Source organism: Motacilla alba, chromosome 3 (genome assembly GCF_015832195.1).
Source record: "Motacilla alba alba isolate MOTALB_02 chromosome 3, Motacilla_alba_V1.0_pri, whole genome shotgun sequence".
In the NCBI taxonomy this organism is placed as follows: Eukaryota; Metazoa; Chordata; class Aves; order Passeriformes; family Motacillidae; genus Motacilla; species Motacilla alba.
Window position 1 is genome coordinate 412,201 of NC_052018.1, and position 27,402 is coordinate 439,602.

The following is a 27,402-nucleotide window of genomic DNA, read 5'->3' on the forward strand; positions in this document are numbered from 1 at the left end:
AGCGAGCGTGCTAAAAATAATCCAACCCCCTCCCTGCAAACACTCTTTGAGGGAAATATTTAAACCAGAAAACAAGGCCCCTAAACCAGCCCCCCCAGCCGGGGCTGTTAACCCGATTGTTGCAGGGAAATTGAATTTCCCCGTCCTCCGTGGGCTCCCGGCTCCAGCCGCTCCCGGAGCGGGCACGCCAAGGAACATCAAAGGCTCATTAGCGGGGAAGGCTAATGACCTTTGCCAGGCATTAATTACATCCCCGAGCGCAGGGACAGCTTCATGGCAACCGAGGCAGAGAGGCACGGTGTCCTGTCCCCATTCCCACAGATCCCAGAGACCCCAGAAATCCTGCAGATCCCACAAACCCCACAGACCCCAGAGATCCCAGAGACCCCAGAGATCCCAGAGATCCCAGAGATCCCAGAGATCCTGCAGATCCCACAAACCCCACAGACCCCAGAGATCCCAGAGACCCTAGAGATCCCAGAAATCCTGCAGATCCCAGAGATCCCAGAGACCCCAGAGATCCCAGAGATCCCAGAGATCCTGCAGATCCCACAAACCCCAGGGATCCCACAGATCCCAGAGACCCCAGGGATCCCACAGATCCCAGAGACCCCAGAGACCGCAGAGACCCCGGAGATCCCAGAAATCCTGTAGATCCCAGAGACCCCAGAGATCCCAGAGATCCCAGAGATCCCAGAGATTCCACAGATCCCTGTCCCCCCATGTGGGGTGGGGACACACACTCAGAGGATGAGGATGGAGCATCCCTGTGGGATCCTGGCCTGTTCCCCACACCCCGAGGATGAGGATCTGTTCCCCACACCCTGAGGAACAAGGATCTCATTCCCCACACCCCGAGGATGAGGATCTGTTCCCCACAGCCAGAGGAACAAGGATCTGTTCCCCACACCCCGAGGATGAGGATGGATCCATCCCTCTCCTGGCCTGTTCCCCACACCCAGAGGATGAGGATGGATCCATCCCTGGCCTGGCCTGTTCCCCACACCCCGAGGATGAGGATGGATCCATCCCTCTCCTGGCCTGTTCCCCACACCCAGAGGATGAGGATGGATCCATCCCTCTCCTGGCCTGTTCCCCTCTTCCCGAGGACAGCAGTGACTTCCCCGTGCAAAGGGGGCTCAGGGCCTGTCCTGGAGGTGTCACCTGGAGGTGGCACTCAGTGCCCTGGGCACTGGGCACAGCTGGACTCCGTGCTCTGGAGGGATTTTCCAGCCTCAGCTCTGGCTCTGGGACTCCGTGCTGTGCTTTGGATCCCTGCCAGGACCCGGCTCCTCAGCCGTGCCAGCCTCTGCCAGGACCCAGCACATCCCCCTGCCCGGGCAGGACCTGGCACATTGCCCTGCCAGGACCCGGCCCATTCACCTGCCAGGACCCAGCACATCCCCCTGCCCGGGCAGGACCTGGCACATTGCCCTGCCAGGACCCGGGCAGGACCTAGCACATTGCCCTGCCAGGACCCAGCACATCCCCCTGCCCGGGCAGGACCCAGCACATCGCCCTGCCAGGACCCAGCACATCCCCCTGCCAGGACCCAGCACATTCCCCTTGCCAGGACCCAGCACATCCCCCTGCCCGGGCAGTACACAGCACATTGCCCGGGCAGGACCCGGCACATCCCCCTGCCAGGACCCGGCATATTCCCCTGCCAGGACCCGGCCCATCCCCCTGCCAGGACCCGGCCCGTTCCCCTGCCAGGACCTGGCCCATCCCCCTGCCAGGACCCGGTCCATTCCCCTGCCAGGACCCGGCCCGTTCCCCTGCCAGGACCCGGCATATTCCCCTGCCAGGACCCGGCCCGTTCCCCTGCCAGGACCCGGCCCGTTCCCCTGCCAGGACCCGGCCCGTTCCCCTGCCAGGACCCGGCCCGTTCCCCTGCCAGGACCCGGCGCGGGCCGCGGGCGCTGCTCAGCCCCTCCCGCCATTCGCTTTTCCAGCTCTAATCCCGGCATGGATTAACCCGGCCCGGCAGGACAGCTGGCTGTGTCCCCAGGGAGGGTGGCAGCTGCCTGGGGACAGGGATGTGACCAGGCTGTGTCCCCAGAGGGGTGGCAGCAGCCTGGGGACAGGGATGTGACCAGGCTGTGTCCCCAGGGAGGGTGGCAGCTGCCTGGGGACAGCAGAGTGGCCTGGCCATGTCCCCAGGGAAGGTGGCAGCTGCGTGGGGACATCAGTGTGGCCAAACTGTGTCCCCAGCGAAGGTGGCAGCAGCCTAGGTATAGGAATGTGACCAGACCGTGTCCCCAGGGAAGGTGGCAGCTGCCTGGGGACATCAGGGTGACCAGACCCTGTCCCCACGGAGGGTGGGAGATGTGTGGGGACAGGGATGTGACCCGACCCTGTCTCCAGGGAGGGTGGCAACTGCCTGGGGACAGGGATGTGACCAGGCTGTGTCCCCAGAGTAGGGGGGGGTTCCCTGGCAGGGGGGGTCCCTATCGGGGGGTTCCCTATCAGGGGGTCGCCGGGGCTGGGGGGTCCCTATCGGGGGTTCCCTATCGGGGGTTCCCTGTCGGGGGGTTCCCTATCGGGGGTTCCCTATCGGGGGTTCCCTGTCGGGGGGTTCCCCATCGGGGGGCTCCTCCTGCCCCCAGCCCCCCGTGCCCCCCAGCAGGTCCCTTGCCGAGCTCTCTGCAGCCGCCCTGGGCGCAGCGCTGTTTGCTGTCCCTGCCCTCCATCCATCCCCCCAGCTGCGGCACCGAGAGCCGGGATCAGGAAACAATAAAATCCCGGTTACCGCACGGAATGCCGCCCTTCCCTCCCCCGGCTCCGCTCAAAGCCTGACATTTTTGCTTTCATCCGCCATCCCCACAGCGCCGGGCCATGTGCGGGGCCCCTCCGGGCTCCCGGAGCTGCGCTCAAGATGCTCGGGATGGTTCCAGCGGCACCAACCCCTCCGGGGCTGCTCCGGCTCCGCTTCCCCTCCCGGGCCGGGACTGCGCAGGCTGAAGGCGTTATCCGCGGGAATTATCCCGGTTCTGCTCTCCCTGCCTCGGCTTCATGGCGGGGGCACGGCAGGAGCAAACCTCTGATTGTGGGAGCATCCAGCCCGGGCAGCGGATTTCCCTGTCCTGAGATTTCCCTGTCCTGGGATTTCCCTGTCCTGGGATTTCCCTGTCCTGGGATTTCCCTGGGCAAGGGTCTGATTTCCCTGTCCTGAGATTTCTTTGTCCTGGGATTTCCCTGTCCCGAGATTTCCCTGTCCTGGGATTTCCCTGTCCTGAGATTTCCCTGTCCTGAGATTTCCCTGTCCTGATTTCCCTGTCCTGAAATTTCCCTGTCCTGGGATTTTTCTGTCCTGAGATTTCCCTGTCCTGGGATTTCCCTGGGCTAGGGTCTGATTTCCCTGTCCTGAGTACTCCCTGTCCTGAGATTTCCCTGTCCTGGGATTTCCCTGTCCTGGGATTTCCCTGTCCTGGGATTTCCCTGTCCTGAGATTTCCCTGGGCTAGGGTCTGATTTCCCTGTCCTGAGATCTCCCTGTCCTGAAATTTCTCTGTCCTGGGATTTCCCTGTCCTGAGATTTCCCTGTCCTGAGATTTCCCTGGGCAAGGGTCTGATTTCCCTGTCCTGGGATTTCCCTGTCCTGAAATTTCCCTGTCCTGGATTTTCCCTGTCCTGGGATTTCCCTGTCCTGGGATTTCTCTGTGGCTGCTGCTCAGACAGGGCAGAGAAGCCATCTCCTGGCCCAGAAAACATCGAATTCATGGAATCAGGGAATGCTTGCGGTTGGGAGGGATTTTAAAGCACATCCAGCACTACCCCTGCCATGGCAGGGACACTGCCACTGTCCCAGGGTGTCCCAGTGTCCAGCCTGGCCTCGGGCACTGCCAGGGATCCAGGGGCAGCCCCAGCTGTGCCAGGGCCTGCCCACCCTGCCAGGGAACAATTCCCAATTCCCAAGATCCCATCCAGCCCTGCCCTCTGGCAGTGGGTCCCTCCCTGGATGGGACATCCCTGTGGCACCAGAGGGCTCTGTGGCCACGCTGGGTGTGTCCAAGGGCACCCAAGGGGCTGCTCTTGCCCCAGCTTTTTTCAGGAAAACGGCCAAAATCTGGGAAAGCGACGCCAGGCAGGGGTGAGGGAGGAGGAGGAGCTGCACAGCACTCGGCCATGGCAGGAGGGACAGGCAGGACGCGGGTGACACATGTCCCGAAGGCCACAGCTGGCTCCTTCGGGGCATCTTTTCCATGGTCCACGCTGAGGAGCACAACTGGGGCTGGTTCTGGGGCAGGATTTGGATCCTGTGCTGATGGGAGCCACCAGAGAGCTTTGGGGAGCAGAGCCAGAGCTCACGGGCTCTGATCAGCTCCAGCTTTGACCAGGGCACCCACGGGATCCCTCCTGGGCAAGCAGAGCTCAGGGACAGGGATGGGGACAGGGACAGAGGAGCTCTGCTGCCTCGTCACAGCCTGGAGAATGAGCTCGGGGCTCCCGGGCGCCGGGGAGGGGACACACAAAGGGACAGGGCCAGGAGGGGCTGGGACAGCCGTGGGCCAGGGGACACGGCGGGGCAGCTGGAAGGATGGAGCGTGTGAAAATATCACAGGTGGAATGGGCCAGGAATCACCTCCCAGCAAAGGAGCCACCGGGAGGGACCTGCAGGGCACCCTGCGGTGTTCGGGGCTGCCCCTGAGGACCCGGGGCTCTGCATCCTGGTAAAATCCAGGAGAAAACGGGCTCTGAAAGACAGCCCGGGGCCGGAGGATCCAGGAGGAATTCCTCAGGGACCCATCCACTTCATATTGTAATCAGGAGCACAAAAATAACCTGGCTCTAATGACACTTCCTGATGACATAAAGGTTGGGATGAGTCATTAGCACAGAGGCAGAGCAGAGCCTCTCACGCTCCGGAGGCTGGGCTGGCGTGGGGAGCGCTCACCGTGCTCAGAGCTCGGGCTGGGAGCCCAGCTCAGCCAGCAGGGCACTGCCACCACCCCCTCCCCAAACCCCCAAACCCCCGAATGCCCAAACCCCCAGATCCCCAAATGCCCAAACCCCCAGATCCCCAAACCCCCAAACCCCCGAATGCCCAAACCCCCAGATCCCCAAACCCCCGAATGCCCAAACTCCCAGATCCCCAAATGCCCAAATCCCCAGATCCCTAGATCCCTAGATCCCCAAACCCCCAAATCCCCAAACTCCCAGATCCCCAAACCCCCAAATGCCCAAATCCCTAGATCCCCAGATCCCCAAATGCCCAAACCCCCAGATCCCCAAATCCCCAAACTCCCAAATCCCTAGATCCCAGATCCCCAAACTCCCAAATCCCTAGATCCCAGATCCCCAAACCCCCAAATGCCCAAATTCCCAGATCCCCAAAGCCCAAATCCCCAAACTCCCAAATCCCCAAACTCTCAGATCCCCAAACCTCCAAACCCCCAGATCCCCAAACTCCCAAATCCCCAAACCCCCAAATGTCCAAACCCTCAAACCCCCAAATCTCCAGATCCCCAAACCCCGAAATGTCCCAACCCCTGCGGAACGGGTCCAGAGAGAGGAACTTGAAATGGAAAAGGAGAACCGGGAGAGATGGGGAACTCTGTTCTCCATCTTAGCAAAGGGAAAACCTCAAGGCAGGGCCTCAGAAGGGGTGGATCCATGGGGTATCCATGGGATTTCCTTGGGATATCCACGGGATTTCATGGGATTTCCACAGGATATCCACGGGATTTCCTTGGGATATCCATGGGACTTCCATGGGATTTCCTTGGGATATCCACACGACTTCCATGGGATTTCCACTGGATTTCCATGTGATATCCACAGGACTTCCATGGGATTTCCACGGGATTTCCATGGGATATCCACGGGATTTCCATGTCTTCCTTGGGATTTCCATAGGATTTCCTTGGGATGTTCATGGGATTTCCACGGGATATCCACGGTATTTCCATAGGATTTCCATGGGATTTCCATGGGATATCCACGGGATTTCCTTGGGATTTCCATGGGATATCCACAGGATTTCCATGGGATTTCCACAGGATTTCCACGGGATTTCCACGGGACTTCCTTGGGATGTCCATGGGACTTCCTTGGGATGTCCATGGGATTTCCTTGGGATGTCCATGGGATTTCCTTCGGATTTCCACGGGATATCCATGGGATTTCCACGGGATATCCACGGGATTTCCACGGGACTTCCATGTGATATCCATGGGATTTCCACGGGTCAGGCACGGATGAATGTCAGGGACAAAGGCTGCCCGGGATGGGGCGGCACGGCAGGAGCAGGAGCCCCGCTGAGGCGCAGACTCCAAAGCTCAGCTCGGCGTTTCCGGAGGATTCCAGCTCCAGCCGGGAGTGCGGGAGCTCCCCCGGGAACCCTGCACGAGATTTCTCCTCCCCAGAGCATCCCTGCCCTCAGCATCAGCCCGGGATGGGGACAGGGATGAAGGCACAGCTCCTCCTCCTCCTCTCCAGGGAGCATTCCTGCCCTCAGCATCAGGGATGGGGACAGGGATGAAGGCACAGCTCCTCCTCCTCCTCCAGGGAGCATCCCTGCCCTCAGCATCAGCCCGGGATGGGGACAGGGATGAAGGCACAGCTTCTCCTCCTCCTCCTCCAGGGAGCATTCCTGCCCTCAGCATCAGCCCGGGATGAGGACAGGGATGAAGACACAGCTCCTCCTCCTCTCCAGGGAGCATCCCTGCCCTCAGCATCAGGGATGGGGACAGGGATGAAGGCACAGCTCCTCCTCCTCCTCCAGGGAGCATCCCTGCCCTCAGCATCAGCCCGGGATGCCCCTTCCCAAGGTCCAGGAGCCCCTGCAGAGCTGCTGGGCGAGGTTTGCTCTGCTGCTGATGTCCACTTTTAATAATTATACTATCAATAATAATGATAATAATTATATTATATTTAACGATAACAAATTAATAAATTTATTATTAATAATAAATTAAAATAACTAAAATAAAAATAAAATAACAATAATAATGACAATAATAAGAAATAATAATAAAAGTATTTGGAATGACCTGGGGACACCCCCTTCCTCAGCCCAAAGGTTGGGAGGAGCTGACTTGGCTGCTGTGGGTGAGCAGGATGGAAATGCAGGACAGAGTTGGGCCAGGAGAGGTAAAACCAAGCCCAGCTGAGTTACACCAAGCCCAGCTGAGTTACACCAAGCCCAGCTGAGTTACACCAAGCCCAGCCGAGTTAAACCAGACCCAGCAGAGTTAAGCCAGACCCAGCCGAGTTAAGCCAGACCCAGCCGAGTTAAACCAGACCCAGCTGAGTTAAGCCAGACCCAGCCGAGTTAAGCCAGGCCTGGCCGCGCCAGGGGGCACAAGGCGCTCTCCAGCAGCCTGGGCCGAAGCGGGAGCTCGGTCTGGCGGATCCTTTGCCGCTCTCACGGCAGCCCCGGGACGGTTCTGGTTCACAGGGGGGAGCACAGCGGGCCCAGACCCCGAACCCAGCGGCGGATCGCCCTGGGGAGGGTCTCACACGAGCCCCCTTCCCCACGTTTGGACATTTCCAGCTCCCGCGCGAGGGCGGGGAAGCGCAGAAGAGGCAGAAGAAGCAGCGGCGGCCGCCTTGCCCGAGGATGGAAATGTTTGGGCCGCTTTGGGGAGGCTGCTCTGAGGGAAAAACCCGCCCGAGTCACGGAGAGAGAGATGACAAAGCCACGCGTGGCTGCTCCTCTCCCGAGACCAGAGGCTGCGCGCAGCGAGCCCCGGTCACCGCCCAGGCTGAGCTCGCACCCCCCGCCAGCTGCAGCTGCACAGCTGCAAGGGAACCTCCCGAAAAGGGCTGGGCAGCAGGCTGGACAGGACAGGGAAATTCCAGCCGGCCCAGCGAGTGCCAGACCCCACAGGGCACATCCAGCCCTTCCAGGACCTCGGAAACACCCTTCGGGGGCGCTGAGAGCTGCAGAGACCCGTGGCACCTGCAGATCACCCCGAGGAGGCGCAGAGCCGGCCGAGGATGAGGAGCAGCCGGCCCGGTCCTTGCCAGGAGGGGCTTGGCCGCACGTTTGGGAGGCTCTGGGGGAGGCAGGCGGGGAGGGAAGAGTAATTCTGGCTCCAAACCGAGCCCCCGAGGCTCCTCTGACGCGTGGAGCTGCGGAGTCATCCTGGGGGAGAGCGCGGTGGGGCGGTGATGGAAACAGCGAGCTGCGCCCGGGGATTAATCACTAATTAATGATTAATGCGGCTCCGGCTGCTGCAGGGGAGCAGGCGCTGCCGGGATCCACAGGGCTGCTCCTCTGCCGGGCTGCGAGAGCAGCTCCAGGCTGCTGCAGGGCCTCGGGAGCTGCAGCTCCAGCTCTGAGCCCTTGGAAAGGAGGAGAGGAGGCAGCCAGAGAAGAGAGAATGTGGGCGAGGACAGAGGGCTCGGGGAAATGTTTGAATTCCTCCCGGCTTCCATCATTTCCTGCAGCGCTCTCCCAAGGTTTTACGCAGTCCTCAAGGACTCCGGGGGCTTGGGAAGCTGTGTGCTGGAGGTGAGCGCTGCCAAGGCAGGTGTGCCCAAGGTGAGGCCAGAACGGCCAGATCCGTGCCAGTGCTGGGCTCTGAGCAGTGCCCCAGCCCGGGCAGTGCCAGATCTGTGCCAGATCCTGAGCTCTGAGCAGTGCCCCTGCCTGGGCAGTGCCAGATCTGTGCCAGATCCTGAGCTCTGAGCAGTGCCCCAGCCCGGGCAGTGCCAGTTCCTGAGCTCTGAGCAGTGCCCTGACCTGGGCAGTGATTTTAACTGTTAAAGTGAGTTATACGATTTTGTTTTTAAACTTTTAAAAAAAATTTATTTCGTTTTCAGATGATTTTTTGGGTGTAGTTTTAGTTTAGTATTTTTAATATAATATACATCATAATATAATAAACCAACCTTCTGAAACGCAGAGTAAAAATCCTGTGTCTCTTCCCTCGTCCTGACTGCCCTAAAAAGCCACAGAAAACGAAGGAGGCCAAGCCCCAGTGGTGGGGGGTGAGCTGCTCCAGGCTCTGTCTCCTCCCAGATGGGGGAACCCTGGCCAGGGCCGCTCCTGCACAGCTGACAGGCACAGCCTGCCAACAAAAAAATAAAAATAACCAACTAAAAGCAGCCCTGCAGCAGCGAGGAACGCGGGCTGTGCTCTCGGCAAAGCCCAGCCCCTGGGGGATGAAACGCGCAGGTTCGCTCCCTGTACCTGCAGGGTTTCCTCCTGTACCTGCGGGATTTCCTCCTGCACCTGCGGGATTCCCTCCTGTACCTGCAGGATTCCCTCCTGTACCTGCAGGATTCCCTCCTGTACCTGCAGGATTTCCCCTGTACCTGCAGGATTCCCTCCTGTACCTGCAGGATTTCCCCTGTACCTGCAGGATTCCCTCCTGTACCTGCAGGATTCCCTCCTGTACCTGCAGGATTCCCTCCTGCACCTGCAGGATTCCCTCCTGTACCTGCGGGATTCCCTCCTGTACCTGCGGGATTTCCTCCTGTACCTGCGGGATTCCCTCCCGTACCTGCGGGATTTCCCCTGTACCTGCAGGATTCCCTCCTGTACCTGCAGGATTCCCTCCTGTACCTGCAGGATTTCCCCTGCACCTGCAGGATTCCCTCCTGTACCTGCAGGGTTCCCTCCTGTACCTGCAGGATTCCCTCCTGGACCTGCAGGATTCCCTGACTGGAGCGGCTGGAGCAGACGGGATGGGAAACGAGGCGTTTGAGGGAGGAAAGCATCTCTGCTGGCGTGAGACCAAAATCCCCTCCGCAGGAACGCGGCCACCAACAGGGATTTGGGGCACCGGGAGGGAGGCACGGGTGACATTTGTGAGTAAATCAATCTGTGCTTCAGGGCTCACAGAGCCCCTGGCGCTCCTGCCCAGCTCTGGTGGCCACGCATTGCCACGGCAGCCTGCCCTGCTTTCCCTGCCAACCCCGAGCATTTTGTCACCCTGTTTTTGCCGCCCCTGGCTCGTCGTCAGCAGCAGCACGAGATGCAGAGGAGCTGCACGCCCCTTCCCAGCTCCTGGGGAATCATCCTCGGGGCTGCCTCGCCCACGCACGGAGCAGGGAAACGTCAGGGATGGCAGGGCAGAGGCACGGAGCTGCCTCGTCACCGTGCCAGCCTCCTCCTCCTCCTCCTCCTCCTCCCTGCTCAGCACTGCCAGGGATGCTCAGAGCTCTGCACGGCATTCCTGGAGGAATCCCAGAGTCCCTGGGGCTGGAAAATCCCTTCCACACCTTCCAGTCCCAGCCGTGCCCCATCCCCACCTTGTCACCCGGTGCCACATCCAGGTGACACCTGCAGGGATGGGCACTCCACCCCTGCTGGGCAGTGCCAAGGCCTGAGCCCCCTCTCCATGCAGAAATCCCTGCTGCTCTCCCACCTGGCACAGCCAGGGTGAGTGGAAGCATTTAAATCTTTTATCTTGGTCTCCTGCCTCGTGCATTTGCAGGAGATTTTTCCAGCGGTTTTTCCATCAGATCCCAGCACGGCCAAGGCCACCACTAACCCATGTCCCCAAGTGCCACATCCAAATGGCTTTCAAATCCCTCCAGGGATGGAAACTCCACCCGTGCCAGGGATCAAGGGACATTTCCAGGTGGGAATTGTTCCCAGTGCCCACCCTGAGGCCATTGCCCCTTGTCCTGTCCCTGTCCCCTGGCTGTCCCCTCCTGTCAGGGAGTTGTGCAGAGCCACAAGCTCCCCCCTGGGGCTCCTTTTCTCCAGGCTGAGCCCCTTCCCAGGGCTGGGAGGGACCTGGGAAGCAGGATCCCAGGATTTACAGAGCTGCCAGGACCCTGGGGAAGCAGGATCCCAGGATTTAGGAGCTGCCAGGACCCTGGGGAAGCAGGATCCCAGGATTTACAGAGCTCCCAGGACCTGGGGAATGCAGGATCCCAGGATTTACAGAGCTGCCAGGACCTGGGGAAGCAGGATCCCAGGATTTACAGAGCTGCCAGGACCTGAGGAAGCAGGATCCCAGGATTTACAGAGCTGCCAGGACCTGGGGAAGCAGGATCCCAGGGTTTACAGAGCTGCCAGGACCCGAGGAAGCAGGATCCCAGGATTTAGGAGCTGCCAGGACCTGGGGAAGCAGGATCCCACGATTTAGGAGCTGCCAGGACCTGGGGAAGCAGGATCCCAGGATTTAGGAGCTGCCAGGACCTGGGGAAGCAGGATCCCAGGGTTTACAGAGCTGCCAGGACCCTGGGGAATGCAGGATGCCAGGATTTACAGGGCTGCCAGGACCTGGGGAAGCAGGATCCCAGGATTTACAGAGCTGCCAGGACCTGGGGAAGCAGGATGCCAGGATTTACAGAGCTGCCAGGACCCTGGGGAAGCAGGATCCCAGGATTTAGGAGCTGCCAGGACCTGGGGAAGCAGGATCCCAGGATTTACAGAGCTGCCAGGACCCTGGGGAAGCAGGATCCCAGGATTTAGGAGCTGCCAGGACCTGGGGAAGCAGGATCCCAGGATTTAGGCGCTGCCAAGACCTGGGGAAGCAGGATCCCAGGGTTTACAGAGCTGCCAGGACCCGAGGAAGCAGGATCCCAGGATTTAGGAGCTGCCAGGACCTGGGGAAGCAGGATCCCAGGATTTACAGAGCTGCCAGGACCCGGGGAAGCAGGATCCCAGGATTTACAGAGCTGCCAGGACCTAAGGAAGCAGGATGCCAGGATTTACAGAGCTACCAGGACCTGGGGAAGCAGGATGCCAGGATTTACAGAGCTGCCAGGACCTGGGGAAGCAGGATCCCGGGATTTACAGAGCTGCCAGGACCCTGGGGAAGCAGGATCCCAGGATTTACAGAGCTGCCAGGACCTGGGGAAGCAGGATCCCGGGATTTACAGAGCTGCCAGGACCTGGGGAAGCAGGATCCCAGGATTTACAGAGCTGCCAGGACCTGGGGAAGCAGGATCCCAGGATTTACAGAGCTGCCAGGACCTGGGGAAGCAGGATCCCAGGATTTACAGAGCTGCCAGGACCCTGGGGAAGCAGGATCCCAGGATTTACAGAGCTGCCAGGACCCTGGGGAAGCAGGATGCCAGGATTTACAGAGCTGCCAGGACCTGGGGAAGCAGGATCCCAGGATTTACAGAGCTGCCAGGACCCGAGGAAGCAGGATCCCAGGGTTTACAGAGCTGCCAGGACCCGAGGAAGCAGGATCCCAGGATTTAGGAGCTGCCAGGACCTGGGGAAGCAGGATCCCAGGATTTACAGAGCTGCCAGGACCCTGGGGAAGCAGGATCCCAGGATTTACAGAGCTGCCAGGACCTGGGGAAGCAGGATCCCAGGATTTAGGAGCTGCCAGGACCTGGGGAAGCAGGATCCCAGGATTTACAGAGCTGCCAGGACCCGGGGAAGCAGGATCCCAGGATTTACAGAGCTGCCAGGACCCCAGGGTGGGTCACACGCCCGTTCTGTGTTAGAGCAACTCCCACTTTGATAAATAAAACTCCCACTTTGAGAAATAAATAAAATAAACCCAAACCCAGGAGGCTCCAGGCTGGGAGCAGCACGCAGGGCCAGGCTGCAGCTGGAGCTGAAATCCCCCGAGAATCACGGGATCACAGAATGCCAGAATGCCGGAATTATGGAATTATGGAATTGTAGAATCCCAGAATGCCAGAATTACAGAATCACAGAATTCCAGAATCCCTGAATAATAGAATTATAGAATCCCAGAATCACAGAATTCCAGAATCCCAGAATCCCAGAATCACAGAATTATAGAATCACAGAATCCCAGAATCATACAATCATGGAATTATAGAATTATCCCAGAATTATAGAATCCCAGAATTATAGAATCCCAGAATCCCAGAATCTCAGAATCCCAGAATCCCAGAATCCCAGAATCATAGAATCCCAGAATCCCAGAATTATAGAATCACAGAATCACACAATTATAGAATTACAGAATCCCCGAATCCCAGAATTACAGAATTATACAATCCCAGAATCCCAGAATAATAGAATTATAGAATCCCTGAACCCCAGAATTCCAGAATCCCAGAATTATAGAACCACAGAATCCCAGAATTATAGAATCCCAGAATTCCAGAATTATAGAATTATAGAATCCTAGAATTCCAGAATCCCAGAATTATAGAATCCCAGAATCCCAGAACTACAGAATCACAGAATCACAGTATTATAGAATTATAGGATCACAGAATCCCAGAATCCCAGAATTATAGAACCACAGAATCCCAGAATTATGGAATTCCAGAATCCCAGAATTATAGAATTATAGAATCCCAGAATTATAGAATCCCAGAATCCCAGAATTCCAGAATTATAGAATTATAGAATCCCAGAATCCCAGAATAATAGAATCCCAGAATCCCAGAATTCCAGAATCGCAGAATTCCAGAATCACAGTATTATAGAATTATAGAATCCCAGAATCCCAGAATCACAGAATAATAGAATCCCAGAATCCCAGAATTCCAGAATTCCAGAATCCCAGAATCCCAGAATCCCAGAATTCCAGAATTCCAGAATCCCAGAATCCCAGAATCCCAGAATCGCAGAATCGCAGAATCCCAGAATCCCAGAATTCCAGAATTCCAGAATCCCAGAATCCCAGAATCCCAGAATCGCAGAATCCCAGAATCCCAGAATCCCAGAATTCCAGAATTCCAGAATCGCAGAATTCCAGGATCACAGTATTATAGAATTATAGGATCCCAGAATCCCAGAATCCCAGAATGATGAGGTTGGAGGAGACCTCTACCATCCTCGAGTCCAAGCCGTGCCCTAACAGCTCACCTGGACTGCAGCACCAAGTGCCGTGTCCAGTCTTTTCTGAACGCACCCACAGATGGTGATCCCACCACCCCTCTGGGAAGACAATTCCAGTATTTTATTATTCTTTCGGTGAAAAAATTATTCCTTAGATCCAATCCGTGCCTTCCCTGACGTAGCTTGAGAAAGGCAGAGGCTGTGGGGCAGGGCTGGGCTGATCCCTGCAGGCTCTGGGGCTGCTCTGGGGCTGATCCCTGCAGGCTCTGGGGCTGAGCTGATCCCTGCAGGCTCTGGGCTGATCCCTGCAGGCTCTGGGGCTGATCCCTGCAGGCTCTGAGCTGGGCTGATCCCTGCAGGCTCTGAGCTGGGCTGATCCCTGCAGGCTCTGGGCTGATCCCTGCAGGCTCTGAGCTGATCCCTGCAGGCTCTGGGGCTGGGCTGGGCTGATCCCTGCAGGCTCTGGGGCTGGGCTGGGCTGATCCCTGCAGGCTCTGAGCTGATCCCTGCAGGCTCTGGGCTGGGCTGATCCCTGCAGGCTCTGGGGCTGATCCCTGCAGGCTCTGAGCTGGGCTGATCCCTGCAGGCTCTGGGCTGATCCCTGCAGGCTCTGGGGCTGATCCCTGCAGGCTCTGAGCTGGGCTGATCCCTGCAGGCTCTGGGCTGATCCCTGCAGGCTCTGGGCTGATCCCTGCAGGCTCTGGGCTGATCCCTGCAGGCTCTGGGGCTGATCCCTGCAGGCTCTGAGCTGGGCTGATCCCTGCAGGCTCTGGGCTGATCCCTGCAGGCTCTGGGCTGATCCCTGCAGGCTCTGGGCTGATCCCTGCAGGCTCTGGGGCTGATCCCTGCAGGCTCTGGGCTGATCCCTGCAGGCTCTGGGGCTGATCCCTGCAGGCTCTGGGGCTGGGCTGATCCCTGCAGGCTCTGGGGCTGATCCCTGCAGGCTCTGGGCTGATCCCTGCAGGCTCTGGGGCTGCTCCCTGCAGGCTCTGGGCTGATCCCTGCAGGCTCTGAGCTGATCCCTGCAGGCTCTGGGCTGATCCCTGCAGGCTCTGGGGCTGATCCCTGCAGGCTCTGGGCTGATCCCTGCAGGCTCTGGGGCTGCTCTGGGGCTGATCCCTGCAGGCTCTGAGCTGATCCCTGCAGGCTCTGGGGCTGATCCCTGCAGGCTCTGGGCTGATCCCTGCAGGCTCTGAGCTGATCCCTGCAGGCTCTGGGGCTGATCCCTGCAGGCTCTGGGGCTGGGCTGATCCCTGCAGGCTCTGGGGCTGCTCTGGGGCTGATCCCTGCAGGCTCTGGGGCTGCTCTGGGCTGAATTAAACCCAGGGCCAGGTTTCCCCTTTCCTCTGGCTGTGTGCAGCACTGATTTCCAAGGGAAGCTTGTAAATCTGGGCGCAGGGGAAAGGAATCACTGCCCTGCCTGGCACCATCTGAGCCAGCAGCACCCAACCCCAGCCCTGAATCCAGGATGTTTCTGTCATCCCAAACAGCAGCAGGCCTGTGTTTGCTGGGTTTCTTTCTCTAGCCTGCTTCAAATCAGCTGTAACTACAAAAAAACCCCAAAAAACCAAACCCCACAGCCTGTGTTTGCTGGGTTTCTTTCTCTAGGCTGCCTCAAATCAGCTGTAACTACAAAAAAAACCTAAAGAAAAAACCAAAACCAAACCCCACAGCCTGTGTTTGCTGGTTTTCTTTCTCTAGCCTGCCTCAAATCAGCTGTAACTACAAAAAAAAAACCCTTTAAAAACGCCACAGTTAAAAGGTTTTGCTCGTGCAGCGGAGCCATAACGGGCCCCATCTGTCAAGGAGATCCTTGGCCAGAGAGGAGGCACCCAAACCCCCCCGGGACTGTCCCTGCACGGGGCACGGAGCTCTCCTGCCTGTGCCACAGCCAGGGCGTCTTCAGAGGGCACCTGGGCAATAACTGGGGGGAATTGCTGCATGGAATTCCTTCGTGGAATTCCCCCACCTCAAACCCAGCCCACCCCACCCAGGGACACTGCCACTGTCCCAGGGTGTCCCAGTGTCCAGCCTGGCCTCGGGCACTGCCAGGGATCCAGGGTGGGCACCCTGTGCCAGGGCCTGCCCACCCTGCCAGGGCACAATTCCTCATTGCCAAGATCCCACCCAGCCCTGCCCTCTGGCACTGGGAGCCATTCCCTGGGTGCTGTCCCTGCAGGCCTTGTCCCCAGTCCCTCCCAGCTCTCCTGGAGCCCCTTCAGGCCCTGCAGGTGGCTCCAGGATGTCCCCAGAGCTCAGTTTTCCCCTTGAACCCCCCAGATCTGCACCCCGCAGGGTTTGGTGCTGAGAATCAGAAGCCCAGCCCGGAGCCATCCCAGGCAGCAGCACCTTGGGATCACAGGATCCCAGCTGGGTGGGGTGGGAAGGGAGCTCAGAGCCCCCCCAGTGCCACCCCTGCCATGGCAGGGACGCTGCCACTGTCCCAGGGTGTCCCAGTGTCCATCCCGGCCTCGGGCACTGCCAGGGCTCCAGGGGCAGCCCCAGCTGTGCCAGGGCACAATTCCAGTATCCAATCCAGCTTTCCCCTCGCCCAGGCTGGACCCTGCACTCCTTGCCCTGCCATCCCAGGGACCTGTCCCCTCTCCATCCCCTGCGAGGTCTCGCAGAGCCTTCTCTGCTGCAGCTCAGCAGCCCCCAGGGCTGCAGCCCCCCGTGCCACTGGCTGTGTCCCCCTGCAGCTCCTGTCCCACGGGGCTGTGTCCCCCTGCAGCCCCCCCTGTCCCCTGCAGCCCCCTGTGTCCCTACAGCCCCCCGTGCCCCTGCAGCCCCCCCTGTCCCCTGCAGCCCCCTGTGTCCCTACAGCCCCCCGAGCCCCTGCAGCCCCCCATGTCCCCCTGCAGCCCCCTGTGTCCCTGCAGCCCCCCGTGTCCCCTACAGCCCCTGTGTCCCCTGCAGCCCCCTGTGTCCCTGCAGCTCTCGTGTCCCCCTGCAGCCCCCCATGTCCCCCTGTGCCCCCCATGTCCCTGCAGCTCTCGTGTCCCCCCTGCAGCCCCCCATGTCCCCTGCAGCCCCCTGTGTCCCCTACAGCCCCCCATGCCCCTGCAGCCCCCCATGTCCCCCTGCAGCCCCCGTGTCCCTGCAGCCCCCCGTGTCCCTGCAGCCCCCCTGTGTCCCTGCAGCCCCCTGTGTCCCTACAGCCCCCCATGCCCCTGCAGCCCCCCGTGTCCCTGCAGCCCCCTGTGTCCCTGCAGCCCCCTGTGTCCCCTGCAGCCCCCTGTGTCCCCTGCAGCCCCTCATGTCCCCCTGCAGCCCCCTGTGTCCCCCTGCAGCCCCCCGTGTCCCCCTACAGCCCCTGTGTCCCTGCAGCTCTTGTGTCCCCCTGCAGCCCCCCATGTCCCTGCAGCCCCCCGTGTCCCTGCAGCCCCCCGTGTCCCCTACAGCCCCCCGTGTCCCCCTGCAGCCCCCCATGCCCCTACAGCCCCCCATGCCCCTGCAGCCCCCTGTGTCCCTACAGCCCCCCGTGTCCCTGCAGCCCCCCATGTCCCCTGCAGCCCCCTGTGTCCCCTGCAGCCCCCTGTGTCCCTACAGCCCCCCGTGTCCCTGCAGCCCCCCATGTCCCCTGCAGCCCCCCTGTGTCCCCTGCAGCCCCCTGTGTCCCTACAGCCCCCCATGTCCCCTACAGCCCCCCGTGTCCCCTGCAGCCCCCCGTGTCCCCTGCAGCCCCCCGAGTCCCCCTGCAGCTCCTGTCCCATGGGGCTGTGTCCCCCTGCAGCCCCCCCTGTCCCTGCAGCCCCCCATGTCCCTGCAGTTCCCGTGTCCCCCTGCAGCCCCCCGTGTCCCCCGCAGCTCTCCCCTCTGCTCCAAGCCCCACTGCAGAGCCCTTTGAGGTCCGGGGAGGTGCAGAACCAACTGGAGAGGGGCCAGGAGCGCCTCTGGAGAAAGCAGCCACTTCAAAAAGACAGACGTTTACAGCACAGCAAAGAGGAAAAAAAGAGTGATTTATGGCCAGCCCGGCTGCGGCAGGCCGTACCTAAAGCCTGGGGCTGCACAGAACATGCCTCGGCAAGATGTTCCAGGGCCTCCTTTGAAAAAGACAAACCCCCGTAAAGAGAGGAGGTGGAAAAAAAGGGACAAAAAAAAAAAAAAAAATCCCGACAGAGGAAAGGGCCAAAGCAGAGCAGGGAAATCTGTGCAACAGATGACGAAGGGAGCCCCAAACTGCCGCCATCTGTGAGCAACCTTTGCCCAGAGAAATGGATTTCATGCGAGGTCAAGAAATCCCAAAGCGCCGCTTCCTCACTGCCGCTAACGAGGGCCAGGTGGGGACAGATGTCCCTCGCGTGGCTCTGGCTGATGTCCCAGGGAAAGCTCTGCACAGAAACACCTTCCTTTCGATTCCCTGAGGCTGAGTTTGGGGGTCCCGGAGCACTGCCCACCCCCAGCCGTGGGGCAGATGTCCCTCGCGTGGCTCCGGCTGATGGTGGGAACCCAGCACATCCCTGGAGGTGTCCCAGTGTGGGAACCCAGGACATCCCTGGAGGTGTCCCAGTGTGGGAACCCAGGACATCCCTGGAGGTGTCCCAGTGGGGGAACCCAGCACATCCCTGGAGGTGTCCCAGTGGGGGAACCCAGCACATCCCTGGAGGTGTCCCAGTGGGGGAACCCAGGACATCCCTGGAGGTGTCCCAGTGTGGGAACCCAGGACATCCCTGGAGGTGTCCCAGTGGGGGAACCCAGGACATCCCTCTGGGTGCCCTGGATGGCCCGAGCCGCTGGCAGGGGGCTCTGGGACCCTGGCAGCAGCCAAAGACACACGTGGGGTTTGGATCCTAGCCCGTGGAGCAAATCACCAACTCTGTGTGGAGAATTCCAGAATTATAGAATCCCAGAATCCCAGAATCCCAGAATAATAGAATCCCAGAATCGCAGAATCGCAGAATCCCAGAATTATAGAATTATAGAATCCCAGAATCCCAGAATCCCAGAATTATAGAATCCCAGAATCCCAGAATTATAGAATTATAGAATCCCAGAATCACAAGCCACACACACAGGTTCAGGTGTTGTAGTAGAAGTAGTCAGGAAGTGAAAGGAAGGATTTCTGAGTGCTGTACAGGGGGGTTTAAGCCTTGTACGCAGGGGTCCGAGTTTTGTACATGGGGGTCAGGGGTTCTAAGATGGAGGGATTTGGGTGTGCCCTGTCCTCCTTCTTTCTCCTTCCCAGCCTCCATGTCTTTGGTGATGTTGGCACTCACAGATTGGTTTGGAGTAGAGAGTCACCATTCAATATAGATGATGGGCATTGGGGGAAATATAAACATGTGACACGTAATGTGTGATATCAAAGATGGTATATAGATAATATAGATAATGTAGATAATATAGATAATATAGATAATATAGATGATAGGTATTGGGGAAAAGTATAAACATGGAACACGTAATGTGTGATATAAAGGATGGCACCAGCCCCCTGGGAGGGCAGTGTGCCTTTGTCTGACCTGCTGAACGGGCCACAGCAGCTCAGGAGAAGAATCTTTTAGATAACCAACAATAAACTACCTTGAGACCTGAAGCCCACGAAAAAAAAAGAAGATTTTTGGGGGCTCCCCACCCCTGGCAGTGCCCAGGGCCAGGCTGGATGGGTTTGGGGCACCCCGGGACAGTGGGAGGTGTCCCTGCCATGGCACTGGATGGGCTTGGAGGTCCTTCCCACCCCCACCATCCTGTGCCTCTAGGAAATGTGCTTTTTGTGGACAGAGTGACTAAACTACTTTCTGTCTTCTTAAAAAGGAAATAAGCTTAAAAGTTGTTGGGTTTTTTGGGTGGTTTGTTTTTTTTTTTTTTTTTTTGTTTTTTTGTTTGTTTTTTGGGTTTTTTTTGGTTTTTTTTTTGTTTTTTGGGGTTTTTTTTTTGTTGTTTTTTTAATTAGGTGAAAAGGTATCTTATACGATTTGGGGGACTTCAAACTCAGGGATAGCTAATTGGAACAAGAGTTAAAAAGTTTTGTTTGTTAGAAAAAAAAAAAAGAGAATTAAGAAGCTAATTGTTCTTGTGAGGAGTTTTACTAAGGGCAAGAGGGCTTTTTGCACTTAAATGTGGTTTTTTTTTGTAAAGAGTTTGTTATTCTGCCTGTTATTAAAACCTTTTTGCTTCCAGCACTGCCACGGGAGCCACCCTGCTGATTTCATGCCTTCAGAGGCAGCTGAGCTCTCCTGGGTGTGGAACAGATCTCCAAGAGCTGAGGAAGCCTGGCTGGAGGAGAGCCATACTTCATGACAATCACACAAACAGTCTGTAAAACGAGAAACAACCCCTTCTGCAGGTGACAGCCAAGACTCCAGCAGAGCCTCCAGCCTGGATTTCACCAGTTCCACCTTGCTGGGAATTGCTGAGCCCCAGGAAAGCCCCAGCCCCGATGTGGTTTTCAGAGCAGCCAGGACAAGGGTGAAAGGAAGGAGGAATCTTGACTCCGTTTTTCAGAAGGCTGGTTTATTATATTATATTAAAAAAAAAACTACACTAAAACTATACTAAAAAAAAAAAAAAAGAAAAAACACGGCACAAAACAAAACAAAAATAATAAAAAAAAGTATAACAAAAGGAGGCAGGGATGGAGGGAGCCAGGGCAGCAGGGTCACCCCCAGGGAGGAGGAGGAGGAGGAGGAGTGTGCTGCCCGTGCTTCCTCCAGCCCTTGCAGCACTGCTCCAGCAGAGCCCGGGAAATCCAGCAGGGAAGGATGAATATTGCACATCCTGGATGCTCCTTTAACCCCTTACAGCCCGCAGGATAAGACATCAGAGGAGGATATTCCGGAATTCAGCAGCAGCAGCAGCTGCTCCCCTCCTCAGCTCCGTTTTACCGAGCAGAGCCGAGCCTGTCCACGCTGCTCCTGTGGGATTCTGTCCGTCCAGGCACAGGGCTGAGGCTTTCCAGGGCCTCAGCAATGCCCACCGAGCTGGAACTGGTGAAATCCAGGCTGGTAATCCCTCCTGGTGTCCATCCAGGCACAGACAGAGCCCTCTCAGCAATGCCCACCAAGGTGAAATTGGTGAAATTGGTGAAATTCAGGCTGAAAGTTTTGCTGGTGTCTGTCCAGGCACAGACAGAGCCCTCTCAGCAATGCCCACCGAGGTGGAACTGGTGGAATCCAGGCTGGAGGCTCTGCTGGTGTCCGTCCAGACACAGACAGAGCCCTCTCAGCAATGCCCACCGAGGTGAAATTGGTGAAATCCAGGCTGGAGGCTCTGCTGGTGTCTGTCCAGGCACAGGGCTGAGGCTTTCCAGGGGTTCAGCAATGCCCACCAAGGTGAAATTCACACTGGAGGCTCTGCTGGTGTCCATCCAGGCACAGACAGAGCCCTCTCAGCAATCCCACCGAGGTGGAACTGGTGAAACCCAGGCTGGTAATCCCTCCTGGTGTCCATCCAGGCACGGACAGAGCCCTCTCAGCAATCCCACCGAGGTGGAACTGGTGAAACCCAGGCTGGAGGCTCTGCTGGTGTCTCGGCTGCCACCTGCAGAAGGTGACAGTTCATCCCTGCAGCCACGGCAGCGATGTCCCCACGATGCAAGCACAACTGCCACAGGCTCATTTGTCCCCAGATGTGGCACCAAAAGGTCCATGGCAGGGTGGAAGGGAGAAAGGCCACCAACACACCCCAGACACCCTCGGGGGCAGGGGACAAGGAGAAGGAGAGGGTCTGCAATGAAAACCCCACTGATCTCACCAGTGGGATCCTTGATGGGGTGGAGGAAACATCCCAGGCCGGGCTGGATGGGCTGGGAGCCCCTGGGACAGTGGCAGTGTCCCTGCCATGGCAGGGGGGGGCACTGGGTGGGCTCTGAGGGCACTCCCACCCAAAACGGGCTGGGATTTGCTGAATCCCACGAGATAAAACCTGAGCGTGGCTCAGAATACCCAGTGACTGTGCAGGGACACTGCTCCTCAGCCTTTGGGACATTCCTGCTGTTCCTAGACATTCCTGCTGTTCCTGGGACATTCCTGCTGTTCCTGGACATTCCTGCTGTTCCTGGGACATTCCCGCTGTTCCTGGGACATTCCTGCTGTTCCTGGGACATTCCTGCTGTTCCTGGACATTCCTGCTGTTCCTGGGACATTCCTGCTGTTCCTGGGACATTCCTGCTGTTCCTGGACATTCCTGCTGTTCCTGGGACATTCCTGCTGTTCCTGGACATTCCTGCTGCTCCTGGGACATTCCTGCTCCTCTGGGACATTCCTGCTGCTCCTGAGACATTCCTGCTGTTCCTGGGACATTCCTGCTGTTCCTGGACATTCCTGCTGTTCCTGGGACATTCCTGCTGCTCTGGACATTCCTGCTGCTCCTGGGACATTCCTGCTGTTCCTGGACATTCCTGAATTTCCTGGACATTCCGGCTGCTCTGGGACATTCCTGCTGTTCCTGGGACATTCCTGCTGCTCTGGACATTCCTGCTGCTCCTGGAACATTCCTGCTGTTCCTGGAACATTCCTGCTGCTCCTGGGACATTCCTGCTCCTCTGGGACATTCCTGCTGCTCCTGGGACATTCCTGCTGTTCCTGGACATTCCTGCTCTTCCTGGAACATTCCTGCTGCTCCTGGGACATTCCTGCTCCTCTGGGACATTCCTGCTGCTCCTGGGACATTCCTGCTGTTCCTGGACATTCCTGAATTTCCTGGACATTCCTGCTGCTCTGGGACATTCCTGCTGTTCCTGGGACATTCCTGCTGTTCCTGGACATTCCGGCTGCTCTGGGACATTCCTGCTGTTCCTGGACATTCCTGAATTTCCTGGACATTCCTGCTGTTCCTGGGACATTCCTGCTGCTCTGGGACATTCCTGCTGTTCCTGGACATTCCTGCTCTTCCTGGGACATTCCTGCTGCTCCTGGGACATTCCTGCTCTTCCTGGGACATTCCTGCTGTTCCTGGACATTCCTGCTGCTCCTGGGACATTCCTTGTGCTCCTGGACATTCCTGCTGCTCTGGACATTCCTGCTGCTCTGGGACATTCCTGCTGTTCCTGGACATTCCTGCTCTTCCTGGGACATTCCTGCTCTTCCTGGGACATTCCTGCTGCTCCTGGGACATTCCTGCTCTTCCTGGGACATTCCTGCTGTTCCTGGACATTCCTGCTGTTCCTGGACATTCCTGCTGTTCCTGGACATTCCTGCTCTTCCTGGGACATTCCTGCTGCTCTGGGACATTCCTGCTGCTCCTGGACATTCCTGAATTTCCTGGACATTCCTTGTGCTCCTGGACATTCCTGCTGTTCCTGGGACATTCCTTGTGCTCCTGGACATTCCTGCTGTTCCTGGGACATTCCTGCTGTTCCTGGGACATTCCTTGTGCTCCTGGACATTCCTGCTGCTCTGGGACATTCCTGCTGCTCCTGGGACATCCCTGCTATTCCTGGGACATTCCTGCTGCTCCTGGGACATTCCTGCTGTTCCTGGACATTCCTGCTGTTCCTGGACATTCCTGCTGCTCTGGGAAATTCCTGCTGCTCCTGGGACATTCCTGCTGTTCCTGGACATTCCTGCTGTTCCTGGACATTCCTGCTGCTCCTGGGACATTCCTGCTGCTCCTGGGACATTCCTGCTGTTCCTGGGACATTCCTGCTGCTCCTGGGACATTCCTGCTGTTCTGGGACATTCCTGCTGCTCCTGGACATTCCTGCTGCTCCTGGGACATTCCTGCTCTTCCTGGGACATTCCTGGTGCTCCTGGGACATTCCTGCTGTTCCGGGACATTCCTGCTGCTCTGGGACATTCCTGCTGCTCCTGGACATTCCTGCTGTTCCTGGACATTCCTGCTGTTCTGGGACATTCCTGCTCTTCCTGGGACATTCCTGCTCTTCCTGGGACATTCCTGCTGCTCTGGGACATTCCTGCTCTTCCTGGGACATTCCTGCTGCTCTGGACATTCCTGCTGTTCTGGGACATTCCTGCTCTTCCTGGGACATTCCTGCTCTTCCTGGGACATTCCTGCTGCTCCTGGGACATTCCTGCTGCTCCTGGGACATTCCTGCTGCTCTGGACATTCCTGCTCTTCCTGGGACATTCCTGCTGCTCTGGACATTCTCCTGACAGGGAATCACACTGATCCTGATCCCTCTGGAGCCCCTGGGCACAGCACCAGCCTCACAGGCACCCCTCAGGACCCATCCTGGAACAATCCCTTCCCCATCCTCATCCCACTGATAACACACCCTGAAAAGCACAAAAATAACCAGAAAAACCAACCAGAAACCTCCAGAGTGTGAAATGGAAGCGTTTCCAGGCAGGAGCTGCTCAGAAAACGGAGCCCACCCCACCTGGTGGGTTTGAAACCCTCCCCGGGGTATTCCCTGTCCTTCCCAGCAGGGTCTCCTCACTGGGGATCACACTGAACCCTGAGGTTCTTGGAGCCCCATGGCACATCACCAACCTCACAGGAACCCCTCAGGACTCACAGCAGCTGCAGGTGCCCTGGAACAGTCCCTTCCCCATCCTCATCCCACTGAGAACACACCTTGAAAAGCACAAAAAACCTCCAGAGGGTGAAATGGAGCCATTTCCAGGCAGGGGCTGCTCAGAAAACAGAGCCCACCCCTCCAGGTGGGTTTGAAACCCTCCCCGGGGTATTCCCTGTCCTTCCCAGCAGGGTCTCCTCACTGGGGATCACACTGGATGCGAGCCTGGGGCTCCTGGAGCCTGGGCATCCCACTGAGAACACACCTTGAAAAGCACAAAACCCCTCCAGAGGGTGAAATGGAAGCGTTTCCAGGCAGGAGCTGCTCAGAAAACGGAGCCCACCCCACCTGGTGGGTTCGAAACCCTCCCCGGGGTATTCCCTGCCCAGGCAGGCAGAGCTGGGCTGAGCCCTTGGGGACAGGGAAGGGAACAAAGCCCGGCCTGTGCGCAGCAGGGAGGGAGGGAGCCGGGGCTGACTCAGGGCCCAGGAATGTGATTCAGGGAAGGCATGAATGGAGCAGAGGCCGGGCTGCTGCTGGCTGCTGCCCAGCCCGGAGACACCCTGGCAGCTCTGCCCGGGCTGGGGAACACCTCTGCTGCTCCCGAGCAGGATTAAACCCATCCCAGAGCTCTCTGCTGCTCCCGAGCAGGATTAAACCCAAACCAGAGCTCTCTGCTGCTCCCGAGCAGGATTAAACCCATCCCAGAGCTCTCTGCTGCTCCAGAGCAGGATTAAACCTATCCAAGTGCTCTCTGCTGCTCCAGAGCAGGATTAAACCCATCCCAGAGATCTCTGCTGCTCCAGAGCAGGATTAAACCCATCCCAGAGCTCTCTGCTGCTCCAGAGCAGGATTAAACCCAAACCAGAGCTCTCTGCTGCTCCCGAGCAGGATTAAACCCAAACCAGGGCTGCTCTCTGCTGCTCCAGAGCAGGATTAAACCTATCCAAGGGCTCTCTGCTGCTCCAGGGCAGAATTAAACCCATGCCAGCTTAATCCAGAGCAGGACTAACCCCATCCCAGAGCTCCCTCCTTACCCCAGAGCAGGACTAACCCATCCCAGCTTAATCCAGAGCAGGACTAACCCATCCCAGCTCACTCCAGAGCAGGACTAACCCATCCCAGCTTAATCCAGAGCAGGACTAACCCATCCCAGCTCACTCCAGAGCAGGACTAACCCATCCCAGCTCACTCCAGAGCAGGACTAACCCATCCCAGCTTAATCCAGAGCACTGGGATGGCATCTCCACTCCAGGCTCTGTCCCTGCAAGGCTGTGACATCACTCCAGGACTATGACATCACTCCAGGCTCTGTCCCTCCAGGGCTGTGACATCACACCAGGGCTATGACATCACACAGGGCTATGACATCACACCAGGCGCTGTCCCTCCAGGGCTGTGACATCACTCTAGGGCTGTGACATCCCACTGAGCTGTGTTCCTCCACAGCTATGACATCACTCCACAGCTATGACATCACTCAGAGCTCTGTCCCTTCAGGGCTATGACATCACTTTGGGCTATGACATCACTTTGGGCTATGACATCACTCAGGGCTGTGACATCACACCAGAGCTATGACATCACTCCAGAGCTATGAAATCACACCAGGCTCTGTTCCTCCCAGGCTATGACATCACACCCTGGGCTATGACATCACACAGGGCTATGACATCACATCAGGCTCTGTTCCTCCAGGGCTATGACATCATACCAGGGCTATGACATCACTCCAGGGCTATGACATCACTCCAGGCGCTGTGCTTCTAGGGCTATGACATCACACCCTGGGCTATGACATCACACAAGGCTATGACATCAATCCAGGGCTGTGACATCACACCAAGCTCTGTCACTCCAGGGCTGTGACATCACACAGGGCTATTATGACATCACTCTAGGACTATGACATCACTCTAGGGCTATGACATCATACCCAGGCTATGACATCACTCCATAGCTATGATATCACTCAGGCCTGGGATATCACTCAGAGCTCTGTCTCTTCAGGGCTATGACATCACTCCACAGCTATGACATCACTTTGGGCTATGACATCACTCAGGGCTGTGACATGACTCCAGAGCGATGACATCACTCTAGGGCTATGACATCATACCCAGGCTATTACATCACTCCACAACTATGACATCACTCAGAGCTCTGTCCCTTCAGGGCTATGACATCACTCCAGGGCTGTGACATCACTTTGGGCTATGACATCACTCAGGGCTGTGACATCACCCGAGGGCTATGACATCACTCAGGGCTGTGACATCACATCAGGGCTGAGACATCACACCAGGCTCTGTCACTCCAGGGCTGTGACATCACACAGGGCTATTATGACATCACTCTAGGGCTATGACATCACTCCACAGCTATGACATCACTCAGGGCTGTGACATCACTCAGGGCTGTGACCTTCAGGGCTATGACATCACTCCAGTTCTATGACATCACTCAGGGCTATGACATCACACCACACAGTGTCCCGCCAGGGCTGTGACATCACACCAGGGCTATGACATCACTCAGGGCTATGACATCACAGCTATGACATCACTCAGGGATGTGACATCACATGTGGCTATGACATCACTCCAGGGCTGTGACATCACATGGGGCTATGATATCACTCCACAGCTGTGACATCACATGGGGCTATGACATCACTCCACAGCTGTGACATCACTCAGGGCTGTGACATCACTCAGGGCTGTGACATCACTCCACACCTGTGACATCACTCCAGGGCTGTGACATCATCAGGGCTGTGACATCATCAGGGCTGTGACATCATCAGGGCTGTGTCCCTGCAGGAGCCCAGGTCAGATCAGAGCCTCCCGAGCCCCCAGGGAAGCTCAGCTCAGCTCAGCTCAGCTCAGCTCAGCTCAGCTCAGCTCTGGCCCTGCGGCGCCAAACCCGCTCCCCCAGCGCGGCCAGCACACCAACCCTACACAACCCCAAAGAGCAGCCTGCGCCCCACACTGAGTGACCCTGCCGGCCACACCACGCACAGAAACCCCAAAGCGACCACAAAACCAGCCCTGGCACCGCCCCAAATAAAACATAACCCTACAAATAAAATTAAATACCAAAAAACCTCCAGAACCAGCCCTACAGCCACCCCAACCACAGCTCCCACCACAAACACCAAATAAAACATAACCCTACAAATAAAATCAAACACAAAAAACCCAAAACCAACCCTACAGCCAATCCTAACACCACCCCAGCCATAATTCCCACCTCAAACACCAAATAAAACATAACCCTACAAATAAAATCAAACACAA

The 27,402-nt window shown here is 57.6% G+C and overlaps 1 protein-coding gene across 5 annotated transcripts in view; it reads right to left on the reverse strand.

Moving 5' to 3' along the window:
• The window catches only part of DTNB (dystrobrevin beta), a 159,130-nt gene that overhangs the window by 18,086 nt on the left and 113,642 nt on the right, over positions 1-27,402 (reverse strand). Inside the window, exon 18 of one of the 5 annotated variants that reach the window (XM_038132087.1) lies at positions 19,615-19,942. The exons of the other annotated variants lie outside the window; for them this stretch is intronic. Coding sequence (XP_037988015.1) covers positions 19,835-19,942 — 108 coding nt within the window. The 3' untranslated portion in view covers positions 19,615-19,834. Of the gene's footprint in view, positions 1-19,614; positions 19,943-27,402 lie in introns of those variants that run through there. 5 annotated transcript variants of the gene reach the window in all.